Source organism: Oratosquilla oratoria, chromosome 1 (assembly GCF_046742065.1).
Source record: "Oratosquilla oratoria isolate Oo_2021 chromosome 1, ASM4674206v1, whole genome shotgun sequence".
Classification (NCBI taxonomy): Eukaryota; Metazoa; Arthropoda; class Malacostraca; order Stomatopoda; family Squillidae; genus Oratosquilla; species Oratosquilla oratoria.
Genome location: NC_134777.1, coordinates 120759072 through 120777531, shown reverse-complemented (window position 1 = coordinate 120777531; position 18460 = coordinate 120759072). Strand labels below are relative to the sequence as shown.

Below are 18460 nucleotides of genomic sequence, written 5' to 3'. Positions count from 1 at the left end.
GTTTCAAGAAAGTAATTTTGACGGCAGAAGAATCCAGTTATTACTTGAAAGTAGAAATCATAATGCACTCAAAGGACCATTATATGACATTGACCTTTGAGACCCAGATTTATTTCCAGCGGCAAAGCCCGGAGGGGGGACGGAAACGACCTTACACCAAACCCAAAGAAACTGGTCAGCATTGGACGAGAGCTGGATAAACTAAACAAGGTAAAGAGTATTCTTTGGCATAATTTTATCTTTCACTGGGAAAGGATTTGTAGTAAACACGGTTAAGATGGAACCGATGATGTAGGAGCATTGTCATTAATACGAGAGTCCATAAGTTCCATCTACATGAGCATACTGTGGTTGTGGACACAAGTGAGGTTAAGTGATGTACTCTGTCTTTGCCTGCAGGCAGACTGGCAAAGTGTTCATGAATCTAGCAACATAAATTTATCACTTATGTTTATAGACATTATATGCTTCTGTAGAGAGAGCTATAGAGTTAGGGAGGAAGATAAGGTAGATGGTGCCCTGAAAATGATATGGAGAAGATCACTAAGTAAGGAAAGGAATATATGAAACAATAGTTGTGCCAACTTTTATGTACAAGAGTGGGTCACAAGAAAAGTTGGACGAAGATGGGAAATGAGATCCTTTAGGGCAGTGGTTCTCAACCTGTGGTTTATGGAACTCAATTGGCCACGAGGGTCAATAAAAGGGACCGCCAACCAAAAGCCACTAGCAGTAAGGGAATGCAAAACTATTATATTTAGTGTTGAGGTCATCTCCAGTAGTTTAAGAAACAGTAGTGTATAACTACGTGGTATACGTGAATGTAGATTGAGAACCCCGGCTTTAGGACCATGTATGGAGTTGTGTAATGAAATAAGAAAAAAGAGACAATGGACAAAAAATTGGGTGGGAGTGGGATGGATAAAGCATGGGTGTATGCTTTGACGCGGGCACCCGCATTTTAAAGGGGAAAAGGCTTTTTGGTATTTGTATATATGGACGGCAGAAGCAAGAGGATTTGTGAAGAGACTAGGGTACAGGTGGAATTTGTGAGAAAGACTAAAACAGGCTAACCTGGGGTGATGTTATCAGAATATATAGAAATGTATTTCCTCAGAAGATGATTAAATATGTGTACTTCCTGCCAGGATTTCCAAGGAAAAATATGTAGAAAATCCAAAACAAACCACAAATAGAAAGCACATATCTTCAGTTTTGCAGCGATGGAAGTTTGAAAATTATGTGGTCTCACTGGACAGCCAGTGATTTTAGAGGTTGGATAACCGTCATTTTGTCACCTCCCTGACCTTGATCTAGTGTCTTCTACACTGATCATTTTGTCTGTTACACATAGAAAGACTGCACTCTTTGCCAGTGTGTGTAAACTGTGGTGGCAAAAATCACTGAATTGTCAATAAAACGTTGCTTGTCAGTGACGTATAGTGTTACATAATTTGCAATATTTCACATTTATATAGCTAAGTGGTATTTCACTCTGTCATGGGATCACTTCACTGTACCTGTGCTTCACATGCACTTTAGAGAAACTTCTCAAAAATGTATTCAAATTTTTCATTGCTTTTAAATCATGAAATGCCATCCACGGCAATGCCATTGGTACGGTCAGACATAATATAATGTCTCCTGCAAGAAAGGGGTTAAGAGCTGATAGTCAAGATGTTGAACAAATAATAATGTGTGTTTTGATGGTTGAAAAGAATGTATAGACATAGATGACAACTTGTTCCATAAGAGAAGTGCCCACGGGAAAGTGAGGCATTGCAGAGTGACAGGACTTGCATGATTGGAGTGAAAGGGATGAGAATCTTCCTCCCTCGTGCTTAGCTACCTCACTTTATTGGAGGCTGATTGCATGAAAAGATATTGTATATCCTTGTAATAGTGGGGCTGCAAGAGGCAGATGAAATGGTCATCAAAAATGTATAGGCTAAATGAAAAATTTAATGTTGTTTATGGAAGATACGTACATACGTACCAGAAAGCCTTTTCTCCATCATAATTTGGAGTGACCAAGTTGAAGTATACACTCACCCTACACATCACACACCTACCCAAAATCGACTTATTGCTCGTCTCGTCTGGTTGTTTGGAAAGTAATGTGTAAATATTATTCTGCAGGTAATCAATGACATGACACCTGTCTCAGAGCTGCCCTTCAACATTCGACCCAAGTCACGCAAAGAGAAAAACAAGCTGGCATCAAGGTAAAGATAGAACTTTTCAATAACTTTCCCACATTATTGGGACCGCATTTGTTTAGTTCATAAATGTTTATAAAATTATTTTCTTTAGTTGGGTTTCCAATTTGTCTTGAAGAAACATTTCAGTGTTACCTCCTTTGTGTATGTTCATAAGATACTTTTCTTGTTAGATTTGAACCTGCAGTAATTTATATATATATATATATATATATATATTGAGGAATGGACGACAAAATGAGTGGCAGGGTGGTGAGATAAACACCGAGAACCGTTGAAGTTTTATTAACTGACGTTTCGCTCTTAACAGAGCTTCTTCAGAGTGTACAAACATGATCGGGAAATCAACAGTTATATATCTTACATCATTCCGTGTTCCTTCCTTAACTCACCCCCTCCCTCCCTCTCGTACCCTTCAGCTCCTGTAAGATCATCCAGCCAGACGTTTTGGACAGCTTAATAAAACCATCACGATGGTTGCAGCAGGGCTGGGATGCTATAAAAGCTGCTGGGATGCTATAAAAGCTGCTGGGATGCTATAAAAGCTGCTTTTATAGCATCCCAGCCCTGCTGCAACCATCATGATGGTTTTATTAAGCTGTCCAAAACGTCCGGCTGGATGATCTTACAGGAGCTGAAGGGTACGAGAGGGAGGGAGGGGGTGGGTTAAGGAAGGAACACGGAATGATGTAAGATATATAACTGTTGATATCCCGATCATGTTTGTACACTCTGAAGAAGCTCTGTTAAGAGCAAAACGTCAGTTAATAAAACTTCAACGGTTCTCTGTGTTTATCTCACCACCCTGCCACTCGTATATATATATATATATATATATATATATATATATATATATATATATATATATATATATATATATATATATATATATATATATATATATATATATAAACTAAAATAGGTGGATCTTACAGTACTTTTTATGGTGGATTCGGATGTTTTCTTGTATAATTTTTCTATCACAAATTGCTTTTAAGTGTATAAACAATTAAATTTTACAATGAGTATATTTCTCCGTAAAACCTATATTGCACTTAAAAATTTGTCACTAAACTGTTAACTTGGAAATATCACAGTAAAAATAAACTAGTTTGGCTTGCTAATTAGAGATATCTATGTTAAGAGTGGAAAAGACATTGTTTTCATATGAGCTCTAACCTGATACTGAGAGAAGGGGTACTTGGGAGTGAAAAATATTTAAATGTCTCAATATAATATGTTTCTATAGCCCCCTATTGCCTTGTTATTTAAGCTTATGCTTTCAAAAAGCAGCTTATATTTTACAAACTGATTTATTTATTTATATATATATATATATTTTATGGTCTTTGTTGACTAGTATTGTTAATTTGTCTTATGGAAAGCTCCCTCAATGAACAAATACAAATTAAATTCCACCCAACTATAAAAAAGGAAAGGGTATTTAGGTATAACTATGAATGCACATAGACTTTGACCTTGACTTTAGTACATTTTTTATCAAATAGTTATGTTTCCTTATAACATTTCTTATTTTTCTTGTAGCGAAATTCTAAATTTCCCATAGTTAAATTTTATTGTACTTGTATTATGTTTTCATACTTCTAACCTGTCTTGTTCATCCAGAGCTTGTCGCCTCAAGAAGAAAGCACAGCATGAGGCTAACAAGATCAAACTCTACGGACTTGAGGCAGAACACGGGAAGCTCTTGAATTTGATTGCGGACATAAAGCAGCTGTTGATGAGCAAAGTGGAAGCACAGGTTTCTCCAGTGCAGCAGCAAGAGCTCACAAACCACATTGAAAAAACATGCAAGCAGAGATCAAGTAAGGAGAATTTATACTTTTGTGTTTGCGCTATTAGGTTTACTTGAACGAATTTTTTTAGAGGGGAAGCCTTTTGGGCTGTAGATAGATATAGATGATTCAGTTTAACATTGTGAACTCCACCCAATCAGGAGGGTAGAATGATGCCTCTTACACAGGACTTTATACATACATATACCAAGGGCGTTTTCCCCCCTTACGAGGGAGGTAACCATCCCTTTCATTCCCGCATACTCCATGCCCATGCACCACCCTTTTCTCCCTCTTTTCTTGGCTCCTGGGTCAGAAGCAATGTAGCAAGAAGCATATCCACAGCAAGGTTGCTTTATTTAATTGGTGACCCCTGCCCCCTTCTGTCCCCTCGTGCAGAAAAAGAGGTGATGGGGAGAAATCCCTTCAGACTTTCTAGTGTGGAATTTAATGAACTATGCCATTGGTTCAACTCGTTTTACAGGAAATGTTCCCCCATTGCATCCCAACTCATCTGCTACCATTCAAAATTTGCTCTTGGTTACTTTGAACCCTCTCAGTGCTGGGGATAACATCACTCCTCATTAGACTTTCTCCTGCTTGTAACCATATGTGACGAACATAAGTATTATGATGCATTATGGGTTAACCTCTTCACTCCGAGGCACATCGCACGTCTGGCAGCATTAGCTGCCCGACGTGCAATGTTGCGTCATAATAATTGCATTATGAAAAATAAAGTCAGTGCTCAATCGTTCGTTCTCTTTCACCCGTGAATTTTGATAACCATAGAAAATATGATGAAGCCAGTTTAGAGAGAATGGAGGTTACGTAGGCACAACTACAATAAATATAATCAAGACGCCACTTGCTCCTCATGACGCCTACGAAGGTGTCACTGTATGGAAGTGGTTAGCTTTTTCTCTTTGTGTGATTCACCGTGGTCTCATGGTCTTGGATCCTGTGTTTGTTATCAAGAACTATTACCCTCCCAGATGAGAGCTCAGAGCTCATATATGAACAATCTATGGGTAATGCTGTGACTTGACAAATGCACCCAACTCTCCACCCATGAGAGTTAGAGTAACAACTCGTAGTGCAGCAATATTGAAATCATATCAGCCCTGAGTGGGATTTGAATTCGGACCACTGGATTAGCTGTTACAAACACTGCCACTGCACTGTCAAGCTGTGTATGTGTGCATGTGTACATTTGTCCATCCGTCCTTCCTCTCTGTGTCTCTCTTGGTGGATATAGTGCTGAGAGACAGAAAGACAGATGTTGAGAAGAGGGAGGGAGGAAGGAAGAGAGTCTGAGAAACAGCAGGAGAAAGAGAGTAGGGAGAGATGGTGGGTGGGAGAAAGAAATAAAGGGATGACAGAAGGAAAAGAGAAAGAGAAAGGAGGAGCAAGAGATGGAGTAGGAGGAATGGTAGAAAAGAGATGGCAAGACGGCAGGAGAATGATGTATTTATATGCTATCTGTATACCAAGGGCTTTTTCCCCCTTATAAGAGAGGTAGCCAAATCAAAGGCATGCACCCATTCCACTCCCATTCACCACCCTTTCCCCCTCTCATCTTAGCTCCTCATGGATGAAGGGTCATCCCTGTCTCCTTCCCACTGCCTGGGTCAGAAGCAATGCAGTAAGACCCAGCACATCCACAGCAGGGCCACTTCACTTGCACAGCAAACCCCCCCTCCCTGACCCCTCGGGAAGAAAATAGAGACTGGGAGATATCCCTTTGAGCTGTGTCAAAATATTGTCCATACACAACCATCCTCCACTCACCCCTATTCTGTCCTCTCTCTTCCTTGTTCAACAGACATTCTCCTCTTGTTTAAAGCTCCTTTCACCCCATCCATCCATCTCATCCTCGGTTATCCTCTCAACCACTCCATCCACTTCTGCTTAATGGTGCCTAAATAATTTTGAAGTCATATCAGTTACATTGTAGGAACAGAACCTTTCTTTGAATTTACCATCTTATATGTAATCAGTAGTCTAAAGCTTGTTTTCTTTTTCCATTTTTTCAGAATTCCGAATCGCAGGCCACACCACAGAATTCGTAAACAAGGTCATCGAATGTTCACGCAACTCGAAAATGACCAACAATATCGACGAAATCCTGCATAACTTCACCTCAAGTCGTTTGAGCTCAAGTCCCAGCAGCAGCCTGAATATGAACAATAACAGCAATATGAGTGACGATGTGCAAATGATGTGAGAGAAGTCGAGGCCAAAGAGGGTCCTTCGGTAAGGGCGATTTATCCCGAAGAAGTTCGTAGGTAATGTCTGGAGCGGGCAAGGTGGGAATACAGGGATACGAGTGGAGGACATTGATGGATGAGGAAACTGGACCAAAGCTCATGCCATTATATCCCTTGTGCCCCCTTCATGTTGATATTCGAAGAAAACTACCTAGTAGCAAAGTTCTTGGAGGGGGGGAAAGGCCAGAACTGTTTAGAAATTATTTAAAAAAAAAAGGGAAATTAATTTCAAATTATAGAATGTGAACTCCAGCTCTGGTCATTCAAGCTGTGAATAAATACCTGCTTAGTTATAAATCCAATTTGAACAGTTATACACTAAGTTAAATTTGTGACATGATAGTATAATAAGAACGATAATGTTGGGCTCAGAAAAGTTGGGCCATGAAGTACGCAGATATTGTCTAAACCTAATTTCATTAGTACAACAAATTTTGTAACTATCAGCTACATAATTTAGATATCGAGTGATTATCTTCATTACCTCACCCAAAATATATCAAATCTGTTATCAGTTGAGCACAAAATCTACATAATGCCTATAAGTACATTGAAAAGAATAATTACTAAGCATATATATTCATGGCTGAGTATTTACTGAAGAAATTTTTTATTTAATATAGAAATGACGAATTTTGCAAATCTGTTTGTTCTTTAAAATTTGCTGGCCTCCTCCCACATGTTGGAAATGAAGGCTGTGAGAGATATGGGTTGGACAGTACAGGAACATTGTTCTTGCATTTTGGTTCAAGAGTACTTTGCTTACCACCAGCAAGAAGACAGTAATGTTAATTACGCTAACAAAGTGTGAAAATAAGTGTGATGGTTTAGTGAGGAATGCAAGTATATTTTGATACGTTATAGATAAGCTTGTTGTATTGTTGTGGCTTACATGTAGCTTTAAGGTGCTTCAGTCTTAGTATTACTGTTCATGTTTAACCCAAGGAATGTATAATCTCTATATTTTTGTTGCAGCTGTAGTCCCCATCATTACGTATGTAAGGAAGTAGCATTCCTCTTGGCACTGGGGCATATCGACTTATGGAGACGAGTTATGATGAATTTTAGATATTTACCAGTTTCCTCGGAGTGGGAGATTGTTTCACTGAATTACTGAATGTGTTCAGAGCGAATTGTTCCGTCTTTTAAGTAAAAGATCAAACACGAGCTGAGTGAATGGTTAAAGTTACTCAACCATGAAAGAGCATGTTACAGTTTAAGACCGATAGAAAATTAGATAAACCTGGAAAAGACTCGCTCATGTGTTATGAAAAGACCAAGAATTTTTTTTTATCTCCTTTGCCTGTATGCTCGTGATGGTCCAGCTGGCCAATTCATCATAGTTGTTCATAGAGCCAAACATTGCAATGGGGCCTTGGCAACAGTTCTCATGTCTTGTATTGTGATTTTTGCCATCAAGTGGAGGTAGACATTGGCTTTCTGGCTTATGACATATTGTTAAGACTGTACAAATGATCACAAACAGAGTACATAGTGGCCTAAGATATCATTTGAAAAGGAGTTGGACATAATCAGGTCTCCTGTGATTTTTCAACTCGACATATATACTGCCTTGCAAAACAAGGTGGCTAGGAATAGGAGAGGGATAGACCTACTCTTTTCATCCCCATAACACTCATTTCATCTCATGCATTATTTCCTGAGTAAACTATGTGAAAGTGACACATCATTACTTACCTAGCAACTGTACATTTCTTTTTCTAGCTTCATTGTTAGTGCAATCAGATTTTACAAGCAGTAAGTTTTTAACAGATGGTTGAAGAAACTATAGTCAGAATGTTGAGACTAATACTGTAATGTAATAGGCTTCTGTTTTGTTTTGCATAACTACGTATAAAATTTGCAGTTTACCCATGCACTTTTGCTTCACCAAATTTACTAGTTCTCTTTTTTGATGAGGTCTCTAGTCTCGCAACCTTTACTGAACTTGGGTTTCATTATGACCATTCTATTGGAACTTGGAAGCATTTTTTGTAGGAGCCTTCTTGAGTAAAATTGAAAAAAATGTAAAAATAATTTCACCATGACTTCTCAAATACCTCAGAAGAACTCACGTGTAATTGGTGGTTTTGTTAAGCTTACTGAAATACATAATGAAATTACACTTACTGGTATGGAAAAAAGATGTGTTGTTTGGAGGTGACGAGAGAATTGTATGAAGCAAATGTCATGCTAAATGTTGCATATGGGGGTGTAACAGTGATGAAAGCAAGCATGAAGTTATGTGGAGACATTGCAAATGATATGCTTGAAGGCTGTGCAAGAAGCTAATGAAATATGAAACAGTAAGGAACAGTTGGATTCTTGAATGAACTGTGATACAAGTGTGATTAAGAGAATAGGTCATTATAAAGTAGTTTGCTCCTGTTATGAGAATGGATAAGAAAAGATATTTTTGAAGGATTCTTGAATCCATCAGGAGAGTAAGGGGACCAAGAAAAAGATACGTTGATGGGGTAAGTGAAACTGTAAGGGCTTACAGCTGAGATGTTAAACAAATGAATATGTGCATAGTGAATGACTTGGAGAAGACTGTATGTATTAAAGCAACAACCTGTTCCATGAGAGGGATGCATCAGAGATGAAGTGGCAGTGTTAATGAGAAAAAGTGAGTATTCAACTGCAGGACCATTAGCCTCTGGGGATACAGCCTCTGTGGCTGTGAATGAAGCCTGAGATAAGTGTAATGAACCTGATGATACTCACAAGATGCCAACATTGAAATGCAGCATTGGTACACTGCACTTTGGATGCCTGCTGTTGCAGAGAGGGATTGGGAAGCCATAAAAGTGCAACTTCAATAATTGCTTTACACTTTCCAAGGATCAAACCCGGACCTCTGGCATTCAGGGCAAGAACACTACCCACTTCTCCATGAGGGCTGTTTGGGAAAGAAAAGTTGTGATTTTCACACAATTTAAGCAGGAAGGAGTGAAAGGGTGAGACCTACTCCCATGCCTGGTGACCTCACTTTACAGGTTATGGTAATTCACCATGGTCTTGGATCACATGCTGGACTTGTGATTGACAGTTATTGCCTCTCCAGATGAAAGTTGAGCTTGTATGGTATGATCCTTAGGTAATGCTGTGACCACACACACATACATACATTTACATACATACACTTACACAGAAACCCTCAAGCATGGGACACCAAAGTGCCAGCAACAATACCACATGGTATTTAAATTTGAAATAATAATACATACATACACCAGAGGCTTTTTCCCCCTTCCACGGGGGGTAGCCAAAATAACAATGAAAAAAATAAATAGAAACATGGAACAACAAAATTTATTTCAAGTAAAGCTTGACAAAATTTCTGATTGGAGGCAAGTTCTACATTGAGTTACCCCAGAAATAAAGTTAAGGGGAAAAAAAAATTAGCTCAACTAGAAGACCTCTGATATAAATTCCCGTAGGTTCCGTAATCTCGACACTACTGAAACTTGTGATTCCTTTGTACATATATACTATCAGCCAGAGCCTTACCTTTGAACTGTATTTTACCTTTACTGCTAAATGGCTGTTTATGACTCGAGTCTACCTAAGTTAACAATTCATTGCTTACTCCTAACATACAAATGGAATACTAGACAACTCCCTTTTTCTGGAAGTATAGTTGTCGCTACTAATTAAATCCATCTTCAGCTAACTAGTGTCACTTTACCAAACTGTGAATCAAAACTGCAGATTATGTATAGATAGCTGAAAATTGTATAGCCTCCTCATTCATTATCATTTTCAATCATCATCGTATTGGTAGGGACCAATGATGGGCATCTGCATGTGGTGGTCATTCAAGTCGGACAGCACAACTGCCCATTTTCACCCATCACTTCCATCTCTGGGCTGACACTCTGTCTCCAGAATGGGCCCAAGATCTCTCCATCAACTTTAGTTAAATTTCTTGCAAGTTTTCATACATGGAGAGCTGGCAACTGGTGACTGCTCCCTTCCTACCACTTTCAGCCAGTGATTTAGGAATAGTCCCATATTACAACACAGACAACAGGCTCAAGGTTCTTCTCAGAAATCTATGGGAGGGCTCAAAAGACCTTTGCCAACTGCTGTGGGGACTAGGTTTTCCTTTTAGTGAAACTTGAAGCAGTGAATATTATTTTCCCTATTGATGCAAACAATTTCTTGATAGCCATATAGGTAATATTCTTTATACTGTATATTAAAAGCTAATTGATGTCACGTTGCCAAATTATAAATCAAAATATAAATTATGTATAGGTAGCAAAGATATCATTTAAGATGAAAACTACACAAGTTTGCCAGTTCCCAAACACTTCTTCGTAACTAAATCAGTAATAATGTGTACTTGAAAAGGAGAACAAAGATCGCTTTACAAAATATGAGTACTGTTGCAAGAAGCCTAGCATTGGCAAGGTGGTTGTTGGTGTAGTGTTCCCACCCGGACTTGCTCTTTCTGAAGCATCTTATGTGATAATATTCAACATTCAGTAGTTCAAAGTTATTACCAATGTAAACATTTAACATCATTAGGTGTGTATTATTATTATTATTATTATTATTTTTTTTTTTTTTTTTTTTTTTTTTTACGATACAATGCCACAATGTAGCAGTTTATGTTCAGTGTAAGTAGTAGCTTATCATTGAAGATAAGGTTATAAAAAAAATGGTGTCTGGTTCTTGAATAATAGCGACATCTGTATATCATTGAAAGAAAAATCATTGCCATTGTACAAACCATGTGTGACATTGAAAATGAATTCTTAGATATTTTATAACCCTTTCAGATTCCTAGGATTGTGTGAAAAAATATTTGTGGGATGCATACCGCCTTATGCATTGATCTTGCTCCTGCTAGATGATGTTTCAATTAGAGCACTTACTGTAAAATTACTTTTCATTGTAGGATATCAAATTTAGTCTCTGATAAAGCTGAATAGTTTTGCATTAACAAAGAACATTTGAAAAAGCCAAACAAAAATGAAAGGTTAAGATTTTTTTTTGGTGATATGAAAAAATTAACACAGATCCTCCCCTCAATGGAAAAAAAGGGTAGTTGAATAAGTTTCCCATTTGGTAATATGTAATATATATTGACCAGTAATTATACAGTAAATGGAGTAATGGGAGATGCATTTAAAGAATGCATGATTGAATGAACTTTCATTGGTGTCTTTGAGCAAGTGTAAGTAACCAAACAGTGTTTGCTTTAATCACCAGTAACGACTTTCAGCCATCACTGTACACTTTGCATCATTTGTAGATAACCTATGTATAAGTATTTTTAAATAGATATTGGAAAAAATATATAGGATAATATTAACAACATATAGGGTAGGGAAGCAGTGTAGCTCATTATGACATCAAGGTAATCTGAAAGGGTTAGATTTTTGCTTTTCACGAAACAGGTTTTTGCATTGGGACAGATTGGATGGTTTGTAGTTGTCATTAATCGGTACAAGTTTATGTGCTGTGGAGATGCTAGCTGAAGAGGAGCCTGATGGTGGGAACGTGGAGTTTGTGTACCTGATATTCTAGCATAGCAAGGAGGGCAAACACTTTATGTAACCTTACCCACACTTTTCCAGTTAAAAAGAAAGAAAAAAATTGTTAACCTGTATTGATTTGACTGTGAGTGAAATGAAAGAAATTTACTAGAATTTGGTTTATGAATTGGTATAGATCTCAAAGTTCATGTTTTGTTTTTCCCGTAGAAAGGTTAACTTCTGATACAGCTTGCCATGAATGCAAGAACATGGTTGTGAAATTGTGGGTAATTATAACTGTGTAGACAACGCCTCTTGTGTTCGGTGGACGTCTAGTCGCACTGCTAATCCTAAACTGCTCATTATCATCTTTGAAATACTGTTTCATCATTTTCAAGAAGTTTTATCATAACATTTATATGTGTAAATGAATATTTGATGACCTATATGAATAATCATTTGATGTAGTGAGATGTAGCTGAGTAAACTAATGCCTAGGTGATTACCAATGGTTTTATCAGTGTACGACTTCCTGTGCATGAACCAAATTTTCTTGTAACATAAAATGTTTTCAAGATTCTTTTCAACCTTCCAGCTTTTCATTGTGAATAAAGTTAGGGTTAAGAGTGAACCATAATGACAAACTGTAGTCGCTTTTTTTCGAGGGCTCTAGGCTAAACAGTGGAAATATGTAACTCCATTATTGATATATATAATCTATATTACATATATATTTGGAAGATGAAGTGTAAAGATGTATAGAAAAGTTATTTGATTTGCTTGTTATTCAAAGAAGTTTGTGTTATCCTAGTTTTGTCAAGTTTAAGAGATACTAGAGAAATGTATTCATCATTATTATTATTATTTTTATTTTATTTTATTTTTATTTTATTTATTTTTTATTGTAGTTTAAGACTATTCAAGCTGACTGACCTTAACAAGAAATAGCCCAAGTGATTTCCAAAAGCCATTGGAAAGATTATGAAAGAAAAACATATTCACAAACATGGTAAAGTCACTGAAGATGAGTCAAAATTAAAATTAACAGGAGATGAAACACGTCTTTAGGTATCCCATCTTGAAATGTAACCATCAATACTGATTTGTGCATTTGATATACACAATCACACACACACATATACACACATTATATATATAACTTTTTTATCAAGTAGTTACAGTAGTTAAAGGTGTGAGATTTGGTTGAATTCATTAGAAGGGAGTCTAATTAGTAGAGCTGGAGTATTTCAGAAGTTTACATAGTAGAATGTAGTGTTTGCTACAAAGTATAATACATTATACTATGTCAGTTGTGGCATCACTTAAGTTTTATTTAGTGCAAAACTCTTTCCCAGCAAAACTCATCTTAGTTATATAGTAATCAATATTTACTCCATTCACCACACTAGGAGAAATAAGTACCAATAGGTACTTATTTACCAGAGGTAGATATTTTAACATGTAAGAATGCTTTAAGAAAGAACAACATTTTTACTGAAAAACTACAGATTCATATTTGGTCAGCATTGTTGTTTCAGTGTTTGTTTCATAGCAAGATTATAAATTGTTCAGATATTTATAATTTTTGCAAGTTTGTTTTTTATTATGATTACTACTGTTAATTTTTTATCAGTGTTATCAGTATGCAGCAGAAACAGCTTAGGAATTATATAAATAGTTGTATAAGTTGAAGAAAATAGAAAGAGAAGTCCCTTGTGTAACTTCTGATGTAGGAAGTGTATTTGGGACATTTCATTACTATACCAATAGAAGTAAGTTAAGTGATTATATTAGATATGATATCATTGCTAAGTGGACATAATTAAGATGATATCACTAATCAGCATTAAATCTTTCATCACAAGAGCAAGGCAAAAGAAAGAATTTTGGATTTGAAGTTGTGAGAGTCAAAGGAATGATTGCTCCCGTAAAATGCTGGTAGATAGTTGGTATGTATATATTAGCCATATTATATCAGAGGAAATAATATACAAAATCAGACTGTCATGAAGGAATATTTTAGTATACAAATTTGTATAGTCAAGTAGGGACCATCACATCCTGAAATATGGAAAAAAAAAAAAAAAAAAAAAAATCCAAAATTCCCTCTTTGCTGAGGCACCATCAATCTACATCTGCTTGTTATGTTGATATTATGCTCTCGACTTGGCATGAGGTACAGTGCAGTCCGATCGACAACCCTCTGTGATATGGTTTCAGGTTAAGTGAGTAAAAAAAACAAAAAACCAAAAACATTAGCAAGAAAAAATGGTAAAAGGAAAAAACTTACTGTGTACCAGTTCAATTCATTTACGTAGGTTTAGGCTTTCGTTCAAGTTGAGAGGAAGGTCATTATCAGTAGCTCCCTTGGGTCGCGTTTCCATCAGTGCCAATGATTAGGATTATTTTTCATCTCAATTGATAAATGATTATATAAATTGCTCAAGAGAAAATTTGTATTTTCATTTTGTCATCCCCTCCCCATTTTATATATATATATATATATTTATTATTATCATTATTATTTTTTTTTATGATAAGAATAAAATCATGTTGGATAACGAGCCCAGAATGCTACGTACACTTCACTGTCACCATAATAGCCCACACCAAATGTTTCCGTAGTCTCTTCCCAAGTTTAGGCGAAGCAAAATAATGTCGTAGGTACAAAATTGGTGCTGCACTTTCAAGCTCTGTCCTATGATGATGATAAAGGTGAATGTGTTGTACATTTGCGTAACACTATTCATGTTGACGATAACTATTGTGTGGATGAACTGCTTTTTTCAGTAGGCCAACAGATGTCGTAAAAGAAGGTGAAAATCTATTTTCTCAATGATTACTTTTCCCCCCTTCCTACCTCGTATCCTTTCCCCATTTCTTCCTTCTTCCATTTCTTGTTGTCCCCTCCCTGTCCCTTTTTTATTTATTTTTTCCTTTCCCCTATACTTTTCCCTCCTTCCCTTCCCTCTTTTTCTTCTCTTTCTGTCTCCCATCCTCACTCTCTCATTCTCCTTCTCTTGCTCACTTTCTCACTTTAGCTCACTCTCTATCTCTGCCTTTCTCTTGCTCACTCCCTGTCCTTCTTGTACCATTTCTATCACCTCTTGCCTTCTCTCTCTCCCTTTTATTCACTCCTTTCCTTCCTCTCCCTCCCTCTCTTCCTGCTCACTTCCTCCCCATCTGTCCTGTTTTCACTCCTGCTGTCCACTCCCTCCCCACCACCTAAAAACAGTAAAGTCCCATGTACACTCACAGGCATCTTCACATCAACTAACATTTTGAAACGGCTCTAGGATGGACATTATTACCATCTCGTGCATTGCCCAAGTTGCACAACTCATCACAACAACCACCTACTTTTTCATCTGCCCCCACTTCCCCTAAAACAATAATCACACTACATCAAATTCTAGGTGACAGCATACCAATACATCTGTTATCTCACCACAACTTCCTACAAAAGCTGAACCATATCCCACAATGAAAAAATGAAAAAAAAACCTCATCACTCCCACAGCCACCCACCAACATGTAAACTATTAAATTACACATGACAGTGATGTGATGTCGTCCATATAGTTGGAAGCCATGGTAAATCATTGGTCTTACTAACCTTATCTTCCCTCCTAACCCTCCCTTCCTATCTTTTTTCTTTCCTATCCTTTTCTCTCCCTTCAACATAACTTTGTCACCACCATTTTCCTTCCTTTTTCGAGCAACAAGGTATGGTACCCACAAGTGGTGGTCTCGTAAGATAGATACAAGGTAGATGCAGCTCTCTGCCACCTGTTTTCAGAACCTGTTAACACCCTTGCCTCCAGCTGGAGATGCAGCCTCACATTGGAGACCCGAGAACCAGTGACTGCTCTCTTCCTACTAAAAGCTGGTGACAGAAATTCCCCACACTAATGCAGTGTAAACAAGTCCAAGATTTCTCGCATAAGAGATCTTTGGTAGGGCCCGGGGAACATTTTCAGCTTCGGTAAGGTTGTAAATTTCCAGTCTGTGAAACTAAGAGGTAATTGTTAATCGTTACTCCTTCCCCTTTTAACTTTATGCCTGACATACCTTCCAATTTTTTTTTTTTTTTTTTTTTTTTTTTTTTATACTTCATTTCATTTTGTCTCCACTTCATCTTTGCATTTACTTTCATCCTTGTACTTTAAGCTCAGGATTCTTTTATGTGTATATATAAGTTGTGCTTTTCCACCATTGTCTTTCTCTTTAGTCCCACTTTCCCTATAAATTCGTTGTTATCCTAAGTTCTGAATATTCTTGTTCACACCCCTCTCAACCTTCACGGTGCCTGTCCTTTCCTCGTTACGTATACTATACAATGTGTACTGGTGGTCGTTTTGGTCAAAGCTGTCATCCCAGTATGTGGCACATATCACAAAATGGCAAGTATACACTATACTTAGTCTGCCATGCTTGTAACAATAGGTTGTGCATTCGTTTCATCTCCATTTTGATGTAGGTTTCTTGTGTGTTGGATTTTTATTTTTTCACATAAGCTGTTCATCAATTGATTTGTTCTTGCTGCAGCTTTACAATATGTATCTTTGAAGAGGTTTACCCCTTTTCAGGGCCAAGAAATTTCAATGCATATGTGACTACATCACTCTTGGAACAGTTCCTAAACACAACTTACTGCCATGCTTGCTTATAGACTGGCCTGACGGTGTGCCAGCAGTTTGGTCTGCAGTCACAAAATGCTTTGTTTTGGCAAATGTGAAGTGTTTTGTGTCACCCATATTTTCTTTTATTTCTTTCCTCTTTTTCTCATGTGCTCACATGAAAATATAAAATTTTAACCTTGGTACATGAAATAATTTGTTGTATCACATGCACAAAGTATTTTATGATGCAACTGTAAATTTTGTGTATTACAACAATTTAGAATTTCTGACGGGTGCATGTAGCTACAGTTGAATGGCACACATCTGAAATATTTTGTTTGGTGTGCTCACATGTTTTGTTAAGAGTTATCTTATTAGCAGCACAATGGGAACATTTTGGCCAAACCTTCCCCTTCTTGAGTGACTGACACCAGTTTTGTAGATAAGGCCGCCTATCCATAATATGCCTATGTGTATACTGTATATTATATATATAATGCCCTTAAAATAAGTCATTAAATCAGAAAGGTTGTTTTTCTTTCCTTAAGTGAATACTTTTGAGAAAATTAAGCAGATAAGAAAATGTCATAGGTTTATTGCAGTTGTCTTTAATAATTAGCTTTTATGCAGAAAGCTTTAAAGATATCCAGTATATATATTCTTTCAAAGAACTTAATTTCAACATAATTCCTATTCAAAAGGAAAATACTTCTGTTCCATGTACAAAAAAAAAAAAAAAATTATTACTTCCGCATTATAACTTCTATTGTCAAGTGTATATAATTTTATATGCCAGTTCCTCCATGATTTACAGTTATACAAGGGTAGTTCCAAAAGTAATGCCCCTATTTTTTCATTCCTAACCAAGGGAACTGAGGAGATTATGGCATTGCTATGACAACTGAACTAACGCACTTACTTCATCTCGCTGTTCCAGACATTGACATTTTGGAAATGTAATAATAATAAAATAAAAAATTGTGGGTGTAAAACAGAAGCACAGATGAGTCACTGAATTCCTCCATGCAGAAGTGAAACCAATCAAAACTAACTTGTGCTTGGTGAATGTTTACAGAGCCAAGGTAGTCAAGTATATATAATGTGTGTATATATATACATATATATATTTTAACATGAATGTATTCTGCAGGTTAATAGATTAATATAACATATTAACAAAATTAATAGAATGCTTATTGGGTTCAATAATGGTCAACAGAATAAAAAGGGCGTTATTTATGCCACACCCTGTATATATATATATATATATAAACACACACAAATGTACTTGACTTAAGGATTACCTAATTCCCTTTTGTAGCTTTCTCCTCTGTATATATGTTCTTGTCTATGTACCCAATAATTGTAAATGCTGAAGAGGGCCACAGCTAGTGGTCGAAATATATGGCTTACTCTGTATCTCAGCTCATCTTTCTATGAGAGTGGATTTAAATTTTATGTATGTACATATGTATATATTTGGATATATATGTACATATGTATATATATATGTACATTATATATATACATGTACATATAAATAGGGAAATTAGAAAACAGACAGGACAACAAATGCTGCATAATGTTGCAAATGGGAGAAAGGGCAAGGTGGACTAGTCACTGTGCCAGGATGGAGCCAACAAGATAGCCAAAAATGGTGATGGAGGGAAGCATAAGGGGTAGCGACCCCCTGGGAAAACCTAGTTACCGGTAGAGTGATGGAGTGGCGAATGATGTGGTGCGCATTAAACCTGACCAAAAAAATTGAAAGGAAACAGCAGAGGACAGATTGCTCTGGAGAGGCATAGTGAAAGCTGTGAAAGGACTGGAGTCCTGATAGCCATTGGAATAAGTATATATATATATATATATATGTACATATGTATATATACATAAGTATATATATATGTATATATTATATATATATATGTATATATTTATTTATACAATGTACATATGTATATATATACATATAACAAGGACTACTATTATGATAGTAGTCCTTGACATATGTATATATATTTACATATGTATATATATGTATATATATATATATATATATAT

At 36.6% G+C, this 18460-nt stretch overlaps 1 protein-coding gene across 5 annotated transcripts in view; it reads left to right on the top strand.

Annotated features, from left to right (window-relative positions):
- Positions 1-16923, top strand: part of REPTOR (repressed by TOR) — a 57243-nt gene extending 40320 nt beyond the window's left edge. For 4 of the 5 annotated variants that reach the window (XM_076185823.1, XM_076185812.1, XM_076185826.1 and 1 more), the window contains 4 exons: positions 108-210; positions 2140-2225; positions 3846-4045; positions 6052-16923. In XM_076185823.1, coding sequence (XP_076041938.1) covers positions 108-210; positions 2140-2225; positions 3846-4045; positions 6052-6242 — 580 coding nt within the window. In that variant the 3' untranslated portion in view covers positions 6243-16923. The remainder of the gene's footprint in view (positions 1-107; positions 211-2139; positions 2226-3845; positions 4046-6051) is intronic. The other variant, XM_076185817.1, reaches the window with a different exon arrangement.
- The last annotated feature ends 1537 nt before the right edge of the window (positions 16924-18460 follow it).